The sequence below is a fragment of the Lampetra planeri genome, chromosome 9 (genome assembly GCF_965212315.1).
Source record: "Lampetra planeri chromosome 9, kcLamPlan1.2.h2, whole genome shotgun sequence".
Lineage (NCBI taxonomy): Eukaryota > Metazoa > Chordata > Hyperoartia > Petromyzontiformes > Petromyzontidae > Lampetra > Lampetra planeri.
In genome coordinates this window covers 4,889,438-4,904,723 of record NC_136115.1, presented here as the reverse complement: position 1 = coordinate 4,904,723, position 15,286 = coordinate 4,889,438, and the positions used below count along the sequence as shown (strand labels likewise).

Below are 15,286 nucleotides of genomic sequence, written 5' to 3'. Positions count from 1 at the left end.
TGCGTTATTGTTACTCTGCATAGGCGACAGACAGTGACGAGGGAGAAAACGCCAAGCTCAGGTTCAGTGTGACGAAGCTGCTGCTGGTTCATTCCAACAACATATCGGAGGAGCAGGATGTGAACATATTCTCCATGGAGACCCAAGCGAGCGAAAACAACAACCAGTACACGGGCTCCATGGGGTGAGTGGACGCCGTCACCGTGGTGGCTTTGCCACTTTACTTACACCACGGCAGCGCCGGCGAAATGACACAAGACACCTGTGAGCAGGGGCGGTTTCTTCATTAGGGCGATTGGGCGACGCACCACCAAAGTGTGAAAGGGACTTTTTCAATCACATTCAAAATCTCATTCAACCAGAGTTACGCTAGCCGTTACTGTGCCTCTGGATATAGTCCAATCAGCGTCATGTCACGTTCTGTGGAGTACCGCCTCTTTTTGGGCGATTTCACTCTGGCTGAGAATCGCCCCGAGTGTTCCCATAGACCAGGGGTCGGCAACCTACGGCTCCGGAGCCGCATGCGGCTCTTTACGGGCTGCTTCTTGACGATATGTACGTATGTACAGTATGTACTCAGATGCATTGCGGCTCTTGAAATACTGAATTTTGTACCGAATTGGAAAGAAATGGCTCTTCTTGTTATTTTGGTTGCCGACCCCTGCCATAGACTTACATTCAAAGATGTTTTTTTTCGATCGGCGGGCGCTCCAATGCATTCTCTATGGCTTCCGGGAGGGCTCGCACTAACGTGCTTATGTCATCATTCGTAAGCACGTTTCAGTCAACAATATTATTGACGCCACCTAGTGGAATCTTTAATAAAATAAACTGAGTGGATTGTAATAATAGTGAGTATAGACACAAACAAGGAGATGTATTGTAAGAGTCACTTTATTTTTCATTAATATTAAAGTAGTGAAGTTGCCTTTACATGCTTAAGCTGTTAATTTATCCATTGCATGGGTAGACCTTATCCTTATCAATCATCCAGACATTTGCCCCCCCTGAGAGATTTTGCAGGAGCCGCCACTGCCTGTGAGGCTGTGGTGGCAGTGGGTGGTGCACAAACACTCAGATAACAACACCTCAGCGCGTTCGTCAATAGCAATGCCTTCGAGACATTTACGTTCATCGTTAAAAATTATAATTTTGAGCCTTTGCTTGAAATGTCAGCTGTTGTGTGCGTGATTTAGTTTTGTTCCTTTGAGTGCGGTGTCATTAACCTAATTTGAATTAGTGATCAAACAAAATTTGTATTTTTTGCGTGCATCTTTTTTTTGTTTTTTACACAGCATAACAAGAGCCATAAACCCGGCGCAGGACGGAAGGTACATCATCACCGTGACAGTGTCGGACAACGGGAGTCCTCAGCTTCGAGCATCGACCGATTTCACCGTACGTCATCGTCCTTCCAGCACAACTTTACATACGTCTCCTCAGTGCGGTGGTTATCACAAAGTCCATCTTTAAGAGACTGGGCGGCACTTAACCGTGTTAGAAAAACACATGTGAAGGAAGATGCAAATACCTCCTGCATGAGTGGTGAATTTCGAAGTGTGGCTGTGGTGAAAGACAACCCCTTACTTTTTTGTGTTTAGTGTGTTGTCCTTACCCACACATATTAGCATGGTTGGCTATGTACAGTGCGAAAGAAGTTCAACGTACACATGTACATCACATTGTCAGAATCAGATGTTTTTTATTTAGACTGGAGGAATCCGATGAGCTATGAAGCTCTTTTTCACAGATGTCCAGTAGTTCAAAGATGTCCAGTAGACACCAAACTGTATCGTGTATTATATATCTCTATGTTAGGATATGGGTCCATTTGTGAGGCGATGGATTTCTGTGTGAGTCTGTGGGTCTCCGTGTGTCTTCTCTCTAAGTGAAGTGCAATATATTACTCAGCGTTATCGATCATCACCCCACACACTTTTAAAAAGAGGTACAAATGGAAATCACCTGGCAACACCGGAAGGCCTCGAATGGCTTCTCCAAACTCAACACACTTTTATGAGCTCGGTCCGTTACAAACGGTATTCAAATGAAGGACAAAGTATAAACTGTATGTGTAAAAGTATGTGTTGAGTATCTGGCTCAGTGGTTAAAACCACCGACTCACAATGGAGAGTCTTTAAGTCTTGATTGCAGCAATTTTGGTATCCATACTATTGGGTTCTTTTGGAATCGTATATTTATTTTGTCTTCATTCAAATACTTTACCTTGACAGTCCCCTGAGAAGGGACATCTCACTCGCAATGGTGTCTAGGGTGTCGACTGACGCATTCAAAGTTTCAATTGCAACTTGTTTAACCAGGTGAGGACTCAGAGAGACCAGGATAACTTTCATTTGCAAGAGTGATCTGGATTCGCCAAATTGACCAAAGTAGCACAAACAAAGCACAGCAATAAAGTACAGAATTGGAACAAAAACTAAAATTACAAAAAAACACGTACATAGAAAACATAGCAAATGCGTAATGGAGTTATTTTGGTGGTATTGGAATGAGTTACACTAAACGCTAAATATATCGATTGTATATCTATATGCACAAGTCATGGCCTAGCATCCCAAGCACCACCCTACAGTACATCCTATGAAGGATGCTGTATTTAATGCTGCACTCATTCCAGTTCCATTTTTATTTTCTTTATATTATATTTTAGTATATTTAAAGGTGTCACCCCCCCCCCCCCGCAATTCTATTCCAATTGTGCAATCAGAATCAATGTCAGAAAACAAATCATCGATTCCATATTCGTCCAGGTCAGTTTCGATCCCGCTGAATGTCAGATAATTTCGCGCCCAAAGTAAAAAAAATCCCCTCAAGTTACTTTTACTGGTAGGAACCCACTGGTTCCACCAGCCCACAGGGGATTATTGTGTTCGTCCGTCGTGCAGGTAGGGGCTGGGTGGGGAGGGGCTGGGTGGGGAGGGTGGGGCTGGGTGGGGAGGGGCTGGGTGGGGCTGGGTGGGGAGGGGAGGGGCTGGGTGGGGGGTGGGAGGGGTCGGGCTGGGTGGGGAGGGAAGGGGCTGGTCACCCCGTGGTGCCCTTATAAAACTCAACGTTTAACCAACTTACGCCGGCTTGTGCCCGCCCTCACAGTCGGGCATATTTGCGGAATACACCACGCCGCCGTTGACCCTGGCCATTGACCGAGCAACCCAACGTTCCTACCAGCTCCCTCCGCAGGAATGTGTTTTATTCACACACTGCAGAGGGCAGACTTTCCCCACACACAGAGCTGTGAGATTATTGTCTGTCGCACGAAAATGTATATTAAAAAAGACACGTTTAATAATACCCAGAGAGCTGAAATTGAGCCGCATATAATTGTGTAAAAAAAAAATCCAGATTTTAATGTGTTGTGCGACCAAGCTGAGCCTCATCCCCTCGTTGCACTTGAAACCTGCGGGTTGTTGATTGTCGAGGCGACTGAAGCTGAGATTCGAATGGCAGCGGCTCAGCAGTGCCGGCTTGGTGCTTTGGGCCCTCTGTGCCATCCAAGCTACCTCCGGACGAATTTAGATGAAGTGTAAATACTATACTCCTTGTGTCTTGAAAGATAAATCTTGACTTAAAGCTTTCGTGACTGTCGGAATTCATATTCTTGGTTCTTTCGGTAAAGTCACGTAGATAGGATCAAAGAAAAAGTAGTTTTTTTTCTGCCCCCCCCCCCTTCTCTCTCACCTACTACTGCCGAGGCCTACTATACACTATACACTACACTATACACTGTACACTACACTATACACTATACTATACACTATACACTACACTATACAGTATACACTACACTATACACTATACTATACACTACACTATACACTATATAACCTCGTGCCACGGCAGATCTCTCGCCTACTTCAGCAGTTGTTTCTTGCTGTGGTTGTCCCACTTGATGACGATTGCCTGTGTTGCGATCAAAACGTCGTGATCTATTCTTTTTCTAACTATGTAACTTTACCGAAAGAACCAAAGAGTATGGAATCCTGCAGTCACGAAAGCTTCAAATCAAGATAGTCATTCTTTTTTTTTGGTCAAACAAACACGTTAATGGACACTGCAGGATGAGCTTAATCTTGCACGTGTTCTACTCTGAGGATGTGTTCTTACTTTTCTCCTATAAGGCCTTCCTCATCAGTGAGACGAACAAGGTAAAGCTGGATTTTGATGGTTCTGTACAAGATATTGAAGCAAAGAAAGGTCAAATATCCATGTAAGAAAATTTGCACGCGATACACACGATAAAAAAAAACTAGTGTGGTTAAGACTCATTACGATAAGCAGTAATATCAAACTCTGAAATAGTCTCATCTATTTGTGTATCATTAACATAAACTCTGCTATAAGATTAAATTGTTATAAATATTGTACAATATTTAACATTTTGGGTACGAACCATATGTTTGCCAAATGGTTTTTTTTCTGCTCTCTTTTAAATGTGCCAATGCCTTGTATGTATGTGGGTTGACCTTCTTTTGTACCGTATGTAGCTAACTGTGCTAATCGGAGGTGCGGACTTCATCACCATTAAGGGGGGGAAACTGCCGACTCTACAGTTTTCAGTGATTTTAATATTAATCTAGACTTTTTTTCTGATAATCTTAATTATGAAAATGTAACTTTCCTATCAAACGTTGGCATTTAAAGAGAAGATGAAATGAGACAGTCTTCTAATCAACAGATGTGCAATAGCAAGGATATTATCCTCCAAAAAATCTAATGTACCACTGTAATTACTATACAATTTGTTTAGTAGTAAAATGCCAACAGATAACTATATCCGGAGTGGAATAAATCGATTCGTAAGTTCACGTACGCGCATCGATATCACGGGTATAAGATTCAGTTTTTTCTAAAACGTATACGTATGCGGTGGGTTCATGTGGCCACTACATTCTCCACAATAAAAAAAACGGGTCAAATGATTAAAATCACAACCGTAAATCTCAGCAACGTATAGAATCGCTGGGGGATGAAGATTTTTCCCCTACAGAAATACACATACATAGCTTGATGTCAGATTTTGCTGTTGCTAAAGTTTACATGTCCGAAGATGCTCTCGATTTAACACGTAGGCTTTCGTGACCAATATCATCCATAATACAGGTTTTTTTGGGTTAGATCGCGTAAATATATAAATGTGTCGTTAAACCCGCCACCACCCGACACAGCTAATTAGTAAGGTTTGTCACGTAAACAGAACGTGCCAATTCGTTACTAGTACAGCACGGTGTGTTGGAGAGCCAAGCCACAATATTTACAATCTGAGTACGACGTTTCGCCAGTTCTCAGTGTTTCCACGAACATGGCAGGATATCCACAATTGCCTTCCACTTGCGCATTTTGCTGAAGGCAAGGGCTTCATTTGGCCTCTAAGGTAGACAATAGTCACCACTGACCACTCGGTACGACTCGGTCAGATTGCATGACCTGCTTAACCACTGGCAGACGGAGTGATGTCGATGAGCAGCAGAAGCGTTGGCAGCAGGATATCTCCAATGCGTAATGCGTCCTGGTTTTTCAGAAATCTCCAGAAGACTGTGTACAACTCCATTGTCGCAATAACTGCCATCAAACCAGCGTCTACGAAACAAACCCGCGAGGGAAACGATAAGTGAGTGGAACACACACGTTTATAAATATTTTTATTTCAACGGAACACACACGTTTTAGCTTGCACTACTTGCGCTACTTGGTTGCATGCAATTTAATCGCTGATCCGTGGACGTCTCTGCAATCAGTTGCGAGCAGTTTGCGTGACCAGTTGCTCCTTCGCATCAAGCCCGCGCGGCTATTCGCGTCGACCGTATCGCATCACGCTCACGTTCGCGAATTACGATCGGTCGTTGGCAATCCTGAATGCGCCGTCGTTTCCTTGACGCACAGCCATTCGCTCAGATGTGGTCAAAGCGCCTGCAGGCCGATAGTTCTGCTGAGCAGTTTGTCTGCACAACTGATCGTTGGGGCGTGCACCTGGCCACTGTCTAGGCTTGAGTCGAGAGCACACTGAGCAAGCACGGATGAGGTCTCGGGCTGAATTAACAATCAGTCAATTTTTCTTGGTTCTTTCGGTAAAGTCACGTAGAAGGGAAATAAAATAATAAAACATAATAAAATAAAATTCTCACGACGTTCCGGCCACAACGCAAGCAGCCGTCCTCAGGTGAAGAACAGGGCTGTCGGAAAGACAGCGGGACTTTACCGAAAGAACCAAGAAGATTAATCCCTGCAGTCACGAAAGTTTTAAATCACAAAATCAGCCAATTGCAACCAAATCACCTTCCACGTGCCTGATACCATCCAACTCTGGAAAATACGGAGGAGGGGTCGAGCCTGGTTTGTGCTTGGGATGTGTCACCACAAGTGCATGCCAGGTGCTACAGGCAAAAAAATGCATTTGAAATCGATAAAAAGGTCAATTAAAAGATTAAGGGGTTGTGTCAGAGGTCGCAAACGGGTTTTGATTCCTTACCCGTACCCGGCCGCACCAGGGTCGCAAATGAGTACCCGTACCCGGCCGGGTACAGGTAGCCGTATCCTACCCGTACCCGTACCCTACCCGAAATGAGTGACAAACGGCTACTCACCAGTGACTCACGGCCTACCCGTACCCGGCCGCACCAGGGTCGCAAACGGCTACCCGTACCCGGCCGGGTACGGGTAGCCGGGTATCGGGTAGGGTACGGGTATCGGGTACCTGATTGCGACCTCTGGGTTGTGTTGGCAGTTAGCATGCAACCAGAATGTAATTGTGCGATGTCTTGATTTCAGGTCAGTTATGGAGGTGTACTTCTACTTCAGCAATGGGACAGCTGTGAGTCAAGAACGAGCGGTGAAGTACGTGCCAGGTTCACTGTCAACACTGTAACTGCACAAGTAAATATACAACAATATATACCTATGTTTACATGTAGAACTTCTTTCACACCGTATGTAGCCAACTGTGTAAATCGGAGGTGCAGGGGAAGGACAACAAAACTAAACACAAAAACCAGTCCTAAAGAAATGAGTGTTCTATCTAGATTTAAAAGTTGCATAGCCTTTATATATATACTGTATCTGATTTAAAAAAACGTATCTGACCCAAACACTTGTTTCTGTCACTTACTACCAAGACATGTCAAATCGTGTGATTTGACATGTCTTGGTAGTAAGGGATTGTCGTTATAATAAACTCATTTATAATTGTGTTTTCCACAGAGTGATACAGGACAGTGTGGGAACAGAGGCGGTGCAGAAACTCATAGGCCTGGGAATGACTGGTGTGGTAAGTGCAAGGGTTGTTCAATGGTACTTAGTAAACCGGTAACCATGATATGATACACGGTAAACCAACAATCATTTTCAGAATCAATGACCGGTCCCAAAGTCAGGAAGTGGTAGCCAAAAGTGACAAACAGCACAATGGCCTAAGTGACCTCTGCAATATGTATTTACACCTATGGCCCAGTAACCCAGAATGCACGCCACCTTGCCAGATCTTGGAAGCTGAGCAGGCGCGAGCTTCGTTAGTGGCTGGATTGGCGACCGCCAGGCATGAAACAGGCGCTGTAGGCTGCTGCTGTGGGGCTACAGTGCAGCACAATGCATTGTTGTGCTTTCTATGCTTCTACATCGATGCTCTCCCCGCCTTCACTCACCTGCACCGACTAGTGCGGTGAATTATGGTAAACAATCCACCCCCCCCCCCCCAACCTGCACGGTGTGGGAAGGCCGTCATCCAGCAGTGGATTGACAAAAAGGGTTGTACATGTACATAGAGTTAAATAAATACAAAATGTATGCAGTTCATATACAGTCGACGTGATAACTGATTATCATGTCATGTCTCTGTGCGCGTGCGGCCCACAAAAAGTATTTAAACGTGTTATTCGGCCCTTCAGAAGGAAAATGGTTCCCCACCTCTAATATAAATGATCGATTGTCAACAATGAATACCATTCACCATTGTGTCCAGTTTCTGACCTCATCGCTTTACATTCCCTCCGCGTCTGCTACAGGGCTCGGGTCCCACATTTGAAGATCCAAATATGGCGCAGTTAAGGCTGTTGGAGATTTTGGTGATCTCGCTGGCGGTGGTTCTCCTCCTCATCCTGACTGTCATGATCACCATCACAGTCTGCATGCGCACGAGGTAGGTCATAACAAGCATAATATTCGTTAGTGTTTGTGCTATAATGTCTCAGATATGTAAGGTCGGGGGGGGGGCGGGGGCATGCTGGGGGGGGGGGGGGCGCCACGGTGGAAAGATGTTAACTACCTCGCCTAGTGGACAGGAGGTCGTGGGTTCGTCACATCCTGACCCAGACGCCCTTGGTCACATGGATTTTTCTCCTGGTCCTCTGGTTTTTCCCTCCACTTTTAAAAGTAACATTCGTTTCGAGTATTTGGCTGCTATAAATGTCAACATCATACGCCACTTCGTTGGGCAATCATTTGGGGGCCGGTCACTTCTGAAAAATAACTATATAGTTCAGTGGCTCTTTCCTGGTTATATATCTATACAATTTAACCCAGTTAAGTAATTAAGCTGCAAAGTGGGTTCCTATTGAGGCCTTATGAACAGGTCTGGCTGTTAAATGTGATTTCCGTGTACAGTGGCAGCTGGAGCGGGAGAGAAAGGGGTTTGCATGCAATTTATAATCGATAGAATGAGCAGATGAGTCATGTATTGTTCAGGATTTTTTCTTTTTTTACTCGTGATGCCTGGCCCCACCAATGAGCCTCCACCGACGATGTAGTAGGGTTCGTTGAGAACGATCCAGGAAATATTTTTCGAGTGTACTTAGCCAGAGTCAGTAATCTACACTTATAGATGCTCCACTGACATAATAGCGAGAAACTGTAGATAAAAGACTCTCATGTCTCCCAATAATCTCAATACGCATTTTAAATCCTTTTAACAAACCATTCTGTAAGGTATGGAGCCATCACTTTCACAATTTTCAATCACGTGTCTATAGATGGATCACCCTGTCTGACATTGTCTCATTTAGAGTGTCTCTTCAGTCTGTGTTATATCCTGTCTCGTCTTGTACATCTCCCATCTCTCTCACATTTCGCTATAATGCCTATATGCTATAGCCAAGACAGTATCTTGAATATATCACAAGTTTGCATGCAAAATCGTGATTACTTTCTTCATTTAAATTCAACGCTGGAGTGGCCCTTTTTTCATTAGCAAGTCTGCATCATCCTAAAGTCTTCAATAATCAGGTTAACAGTTCTTAACACAACAGGAACCTAAGGAAAACTTCTGGAGGACTTGATTGGAGAACCAACTTTAGCAAGCACACACATGGGTATTATCCATTTAAATCGTCTCTTGTTTCGTATTAAACTTTATTGGGTGTGCCACGTCCACCAAAAATTACGATCATGCTGTTGCATCTCTGCAGCTACCAGAGGAAACTCAAGTCCATGACCGCGATGAACCGCGCCAAGGAAGTGAAGAGCGCACCAGCGCAGAACGGAACCCAGGTTCCCGGCACGAACATGCACGCCACGGAGAAGTGAGTTGCCCAGCACGGCAGCGTCTCTCGCCACCCTCTCACTATCATCGCGTCGATCAACAACTGAGAAACACACCTATGGGATTTGTGTCTCTCTGACAGCCCACGGTGGGGTGGAGCAGCGGAACAGTGGCTTGCATGCTGCGCTGTGAACCTGATGACCCATCATTTATTCACGGCTAACATGAGTGGGGAGTGATATTTGAACTGGTCCTGGGCCCCCCGCATTGACTAACTCGCACTGACAAGGGTGGTGATGTATGGTCACTAAACCCCAATATGGTATGTGGCGGCCCTCATCCAGTGGCGCCACGGTGGCGAGATAATAAATACAGAAGGTCGTGGGTTCAATTCTGACCCTGACGCCTGTATATTTGGAGTTTGCATGTTCTCCCCGTGGTTGAGTGGATTTTTCTCCGCATCTTCCGGTTTTTCCCTCCACATTTAGAAGCATGCATTTTGAGTATTTGGCTGCATTGAATTTCGACGTGGTTAGCCATTTCGTTGCGCTATGATTTGTGGCCAGGTCACTTCTGAAAAAGAGCTATATAGCTCAGTGGGCCTTACCTGGTAAAATAAAAAAAAATGTTTATAGTGTGTAGAACTTATTTTGCAGCATATGTAGCCAACATAAAAGGAAGGACAACAAACTAAACACAAATTGTGACCTTAATCCAGCAGTGGATTAACAAATGACTAAAAATTAGAACAGCTTATGTATTAACATCTAGAAGGATTCAGATGGCTTTTGTTAAATAGCTACATTTAAAGTGTTATACTAATGCAGTACCTAATGCGTACGTAGATCTCTGCATGCATTTTATTGGTGAAAACATTTTAACTATATTGGAGGAATATTTATAATTTCACTGCTTCAAGATGACAATAAGTTTCGTGTGCTCTGGCTAACCAATTGTATTTTGAATTGCAAATTGGAACGATCCAGTTCAGTTGGTTATTCTTCTTATGCAACTTTTACAATCGTCGCCGTGTGCAATGCAAATCTGTGGTGACGTGAAACCGCCGGTGTCTCCGCAGATCGAACCCGCTGTGGAACAGCCCCGTCTATGAGCTTCCTGACCTCGGCTATATCGAGGAGAGTGACCCTGACAGGAAGAGGTCGGTGACAATGCGAGGAAGGCGTTAGGTTTCATTAATTGGACGTTTAATGCACACCAACCGATTCACTTAAAAAATATATATAACAACGTATAAACCAGTGGTGTGGCTATCAAATGTACAGGCAGTTGCAACTGTGCCAGGGGCCACAAGCTGCAGGGACCCAAGCACCAGGGTACAAAGAGGGGTGGGGGGACATGGGACGGAGTCGGTGGGGAGGGGATTGCCTATTTAATTCCTTGCACCAGGGCCCATGCCAACCACGCGACACCACCGTAATGAACAGACAACATGCACATAGAACGTTTTTGGTCCATCAGCAATGGGCCCTCCAGATAGATTTTTCCAGCAGTGTTTTATATCAGCAGGCAAAAGCTGGAATGGTTTCACGTTTCGGTTTCAACTGCAGAGTGAAACAAGTTAAATGCTCCGGTATCAGGTTTTATCTTTTGAAACAAATTATATTGGAAAACATTGGATCCAGAAGGCTCATAGGCTGCTGGACTAACATACTGCAGTAGTTTTTTTAATAGTTGTATTTGTAGACACGGACTTTTGTCACTTTGTTCATTATTTTATTGCAAACAATCCTCCTTCACAGTGCACAATGCATTGCTAATCAACTGTTTTATGTAGTCACAATGATAATTTTTGATGCCATAATAAAACGTTCACAAGCGATGTGACAATCGTGACGATGATGATGGCTGCCGGTGGTGGTGATGACAGTCATGGTGACGGTGTTGGCGGTGAAAGTGGTATATCTGGACATCGTTTTCTTCATTTTCTCAGCATAAACTCTCTGGATGAAAATGTTCTTGATGCAAGCGATTTGCGGATCGAAGAAACGGAAATGAGTGTGAAGAAGGTACGCATTTTACGGTTCACATTTCAGCTCATCGTACTGAGTTCTTATCTAAAAAGACTAAATGCAGCATCTTGAAACCCCTCCGAGGAAGCTTTTATTATACACATACACATTTTCCATGTTTATCGTTTACTAAAATATGAATGCACCTCTGGAAAAAAGAGAGAGGCACAAGCAAAGTGACATTTAAGGTAGCTTTGTCTGTTCTTTGTCAGTCTGTGTAACTTTTCAATCCTGGGCAGAGACCTCTCCCCCAATTGTCTTCCATTCCGTGCTTTCCTTCGTTATTCATGCCCAGTAGAGGCCTCCGATTTCTTGACACCGTCTCGCCATCTTTTTCCGCCGTCTTCCTCCTTCACCATCTGTTTACCATCCACTCCGTTGTTAAAATGTGGCGAGGCTGAGTGAACGTCCATTCGTCATCCTGCGTGACATCGCATCCAAAACACAGCCACACCCTTGAACGACGTCTATGCGTGTCAACAGGCGCCTCCAACGAATTACAGCCCCAAGCACGGTGAGAGCGCCCAGCAGAACCTCCTGGGAGCCGCCCTCCAGCAGCGAGAAAAGGATCGCAGTGCCCGCGACATGAAATTGCCAAACTTGCAGGGCGTCGACAACGATGCTCTTGACACAACGGATATCTAACAGGAGCCTGCGGCGTGCCCCTGCACCCCATCAGCTCGCAAGCTGATGGCTCCCTCTCAATCGTACGGTCGCTAACAAAGTATACACTGGTGCAGCCATGTGGAGTTATGGCGAGGGATGTGGAAGTAATCGTGCAGAAAAAAAAAAACCTCGTTCTTTGCAGAGCAACCTGTGGTTCCAGAATCGGAATCTTCATTTGAACTGGAAGAATCCGATGAGCTATGAAGCTTTTTTTCACCAAAATATGTTTATCTTACAAAAGTAACGTTCGTGATGAATGTAGTTTACACAGGTTAACTGACAGAACAAAGTGGGTTTTTATTTCTTTAAGGCAACTCCAGGACTCCCAGCTTCTCTTAAGATTACCAACCACGCAGTAAAATATATTCCATACATGCATTCCCCTTCCACACATAATTTAAGGACAGCATTCAAAGGGTTTAATAATCTATTTTCACAGTAACAAAAAAAAGCTCAACACATTGATCAATAATAATGCCTTCAAATAAAACATAATTAAACTAGGCGATGTTTTGGGCACTTCACATGAGACCATTTAATGGCTTGTTCACCTCATATTAAGGATAATACAATAGCACAAAAATAAACAAAACGTTTCCAAACGCTCTATATTTCTACTAAAGAGCAGCTGGTTCATGCAACGGAGCCCGATGTCGCATTACGGACCTTGATGGCAATATGATTTTGGCGTTTCGGTGCCTGAACACAACGCTTAATGAATGGCACCGCTTCTGGTTAGGACATCTCGGTACAGACGCGGCAGTTTGACAATCATTCTAAGCAATTCCCACGACTTTTATGATTTTGTGGGAGGCCGGTTCGGTGGATGAGCCTCTGCTCTAGAGAGCAAACGGATCCGAGTTCAGTGCGTGCTCTGTATTGCTCACTGCTCTGAGAATCCTCAAATTATGTGCAGCGAAAAATGACTTCTGGGTCAAACTTCCTTTTGGAATTGTCAGGCATGTGCTGGATTAGTCTGTGCTATGCACGTGGAGTTGACACGAGCAAATATATTATGCATTCTGAGGAAAACAACTGTAGAAGTTAAACTAAAGATTGTGATTTACTAGTTTTAACAAAACGATAGCAATAAATTATAGATGTTTAGGACAATGTATGATAGCACTTTATGTAACATTTTAAGGTTTACAAAGTAATTGTAAATCAAAATACATTTCAGGTACTCTTTTAATGTTTTAATTATTATTGTTAATTTCACCTTTGCCAATACATAGCAACAGAATATTTGCGTTTAATATTGTAATTGTCCACTGGTCTTTGCTATTCCTCCGATGTTACTGTATTCTGTTTTTCAAATGTTGTGTTTTCACAGCGGAGTTTTGTCAAAATCAAACCTGAATATATATGTAATGAGAGTTTCATCGTATTAATAAAAAAATGAATCTTACTACAATCATTCATGTGCATGTCTTTTTTTTTCTTTCACTGCCCAAACTACACTCGAACTTTGAGCAAAACTACTTATAACATATACACGTAGCATATACATCCAGGTCGCCTTGGGTGTAGAGCTCGCAGCTCGCAATCGGAAGTCTGCGAGTTCAATTCATAATTGGGGGGGGGTGTTCACTCAGCCCATCATCCCTTCGGGGTCGATAAATGAGTACCACTGTGGGGTAGTCAAGTGTTGTTGGGAAGACGAGCTACCACCAGAGGAATGTGGAATTACCACCACTTAGCTCAGTGCTGTGTATGTATGTTGAACTTATTTTGCATCGTACGTAGCAAACCGTGCTATTGGCACAAGCATCACCTCAACACTCGGTTGAGCAAGATGTCACTTTCACATCTTATCCATTTACGTCCATGATCGTTTTCTGGAATCGCAGAGGAGACCTTCCGGCAGTTAAGACGAACAGGTGACTTCATGGGACCAATGATTGATTTGCAGATCCCACGGAACCTTACACAGCAGCTCGTATTTCACACTGAACAACGTCTTCACGTCTGTATCACCACTTAAAGCAGTGTTTTTAACTAATTTTCAAAGGGGGGGGGGGGATTTTCGCCAATAAGAAGACATCATCAGTGTGAGTGCACTGTCGCCACACATTTGAAGCCATTGGGGGTTTAACAGCAACATGATGATGGGGTATTTACGCTATATTACCCAAAAAAACCTGCTTTATGGACATTGGTCGCAAAAGCCTACGTGTTAAACTGATGGGGGCAGTGCCGGATTTTCTTAGTAGCAAAAGTAGCTATATATGTAGCTACGGGCCCCGCACTTTCAAGGGCCCCGCGCTAAATGCTTTCAAGCTATCAATTCCGGTTCAATGATTCTTCACTTGCTCTATCACTATAGTACTATACCGCCTTCAACGTTTACGAACGACTGGGTGTTTAAGGTTAGCGATTTGTCGTATTATCTGGCTGTATAGCAAAAGAAAAATACAATTACTTTACTATGCAAGTGAAAAATTTGTGTTTTAATATTTCTATTTTTTTTATGCTAAAGGCCCTGCACTAGCTTCATCCGGCACTGATTGGCGGGGGGGTGTTTTCACCCTTCGTGCATTGTCGGGGGTAGCGGGGGGCGCAATGAAGAACACCGCCCTTGAAGCAGCACACACACACACGCACGCATTTAATTCCACCTGGACGTCTGCGCCACTCGACGATCTCGCGCCAAGCCCCCGTCTGTCCGTGGGCTGCTCTGCAAGTTGACCAGTGGGGGGCGCAGTCCCTCGTCTCTCTCCGTGTGTGTGGACGTGGGACAGAATCTCAGAGGCTTGGAACGGGCAAGGCCGATCCGCTGTCTCGCACACACACAGCAGACAGCACAGCACACACACACAAAGCACAGCACACACAGCACACACACACAGCACACATACAGCACACACACAAAGCACAGCACACAAAGCACACACACACAGCACACACACACAGCACACACACACAGAACACACACACAGCACACACACACATCACAGGAGAGGCGGTGTGAATTTGTAGAGACGGCGGTGGTGGCGTGGAGGAGGTCACCGCCCACCCAAACAAGGCATCGCTTGCGTAACACAAACCGGCGACGTCATCCAGAGAAGAGACACAGATTGTGGAACGAGCGATTGGACGCAACAAC

General features: G+C 44.5%; 1 protein-coding gene and 1 long non-coding RNA gene across 2 annotated transcripts in view; one reads left to right on the top strand and one right to left on the bottom strand.

The window, feature by feature from the left end:
• The window catches only part of CDHR2 (cadherin related family member 2), a 45,417-nt gene extending 31,820 nt beyond the window's left edge, over window positions 1-13,597 (top strand). The window contains exons 22-32 of the mRNA XM_078597455.1: window positions 24-184; window positions 1,296-1,398; window positions 4,137-4,225; window positions 5,537-5,626; window positions 6,784-6,849; window positions 7,213-7,279; window positions 8,013-8,146; window positions 9,411-9,524; window positions 10,563-10,643; window positions 11,436-11,511; window positions 11,998-13,597. Of these exons, the coding sequence (XP_078453581.1) occupies window positions 24-184; window positions 1,296-1,398; window positions 4,137-4,225; window positions 5,537-5,626; window positions 6,784-6,849; window positions 7,213-7,279; window positions 8,013-8,146; window positions 9,411-9,524; window positions 10,563-10,643; window positions 11,436-11,511; window positions 11,998-12,159 (1,143 nt within the window). The 3' untranslated portion in view covers window positions 12,160-13,597. The remainder of the gene's footprint in view (window positions 1-23; window positions 185-1,295; window positions 1,399-4,136; window positions 4,226-5,536; window positions 5,627-6,783; window positions 6,850-7,212; window positions 7,280-8,012; window positions 8,147-9,410; window positions 9,525-10,562; window positions 10,644-11,435; window positions 11,512-11,997) is intronic.
• LOC144720601 (uncharacterized) lies at window positions 10,673-14,931 on the bottom strand. Its single transcript, XR_013585781.1, has 2 exons — window positions 14,799-14,931; window positions 10,673-11,935 (listed from the first exon to the last, which is right to left on the bottom strand). It is a non-coding gene; the product is annotated as an uncharacterized LOC144720601 (long non-coding RNA).
• Window positions 14,932-15,286: the final 355 nt, after the last annotated feature.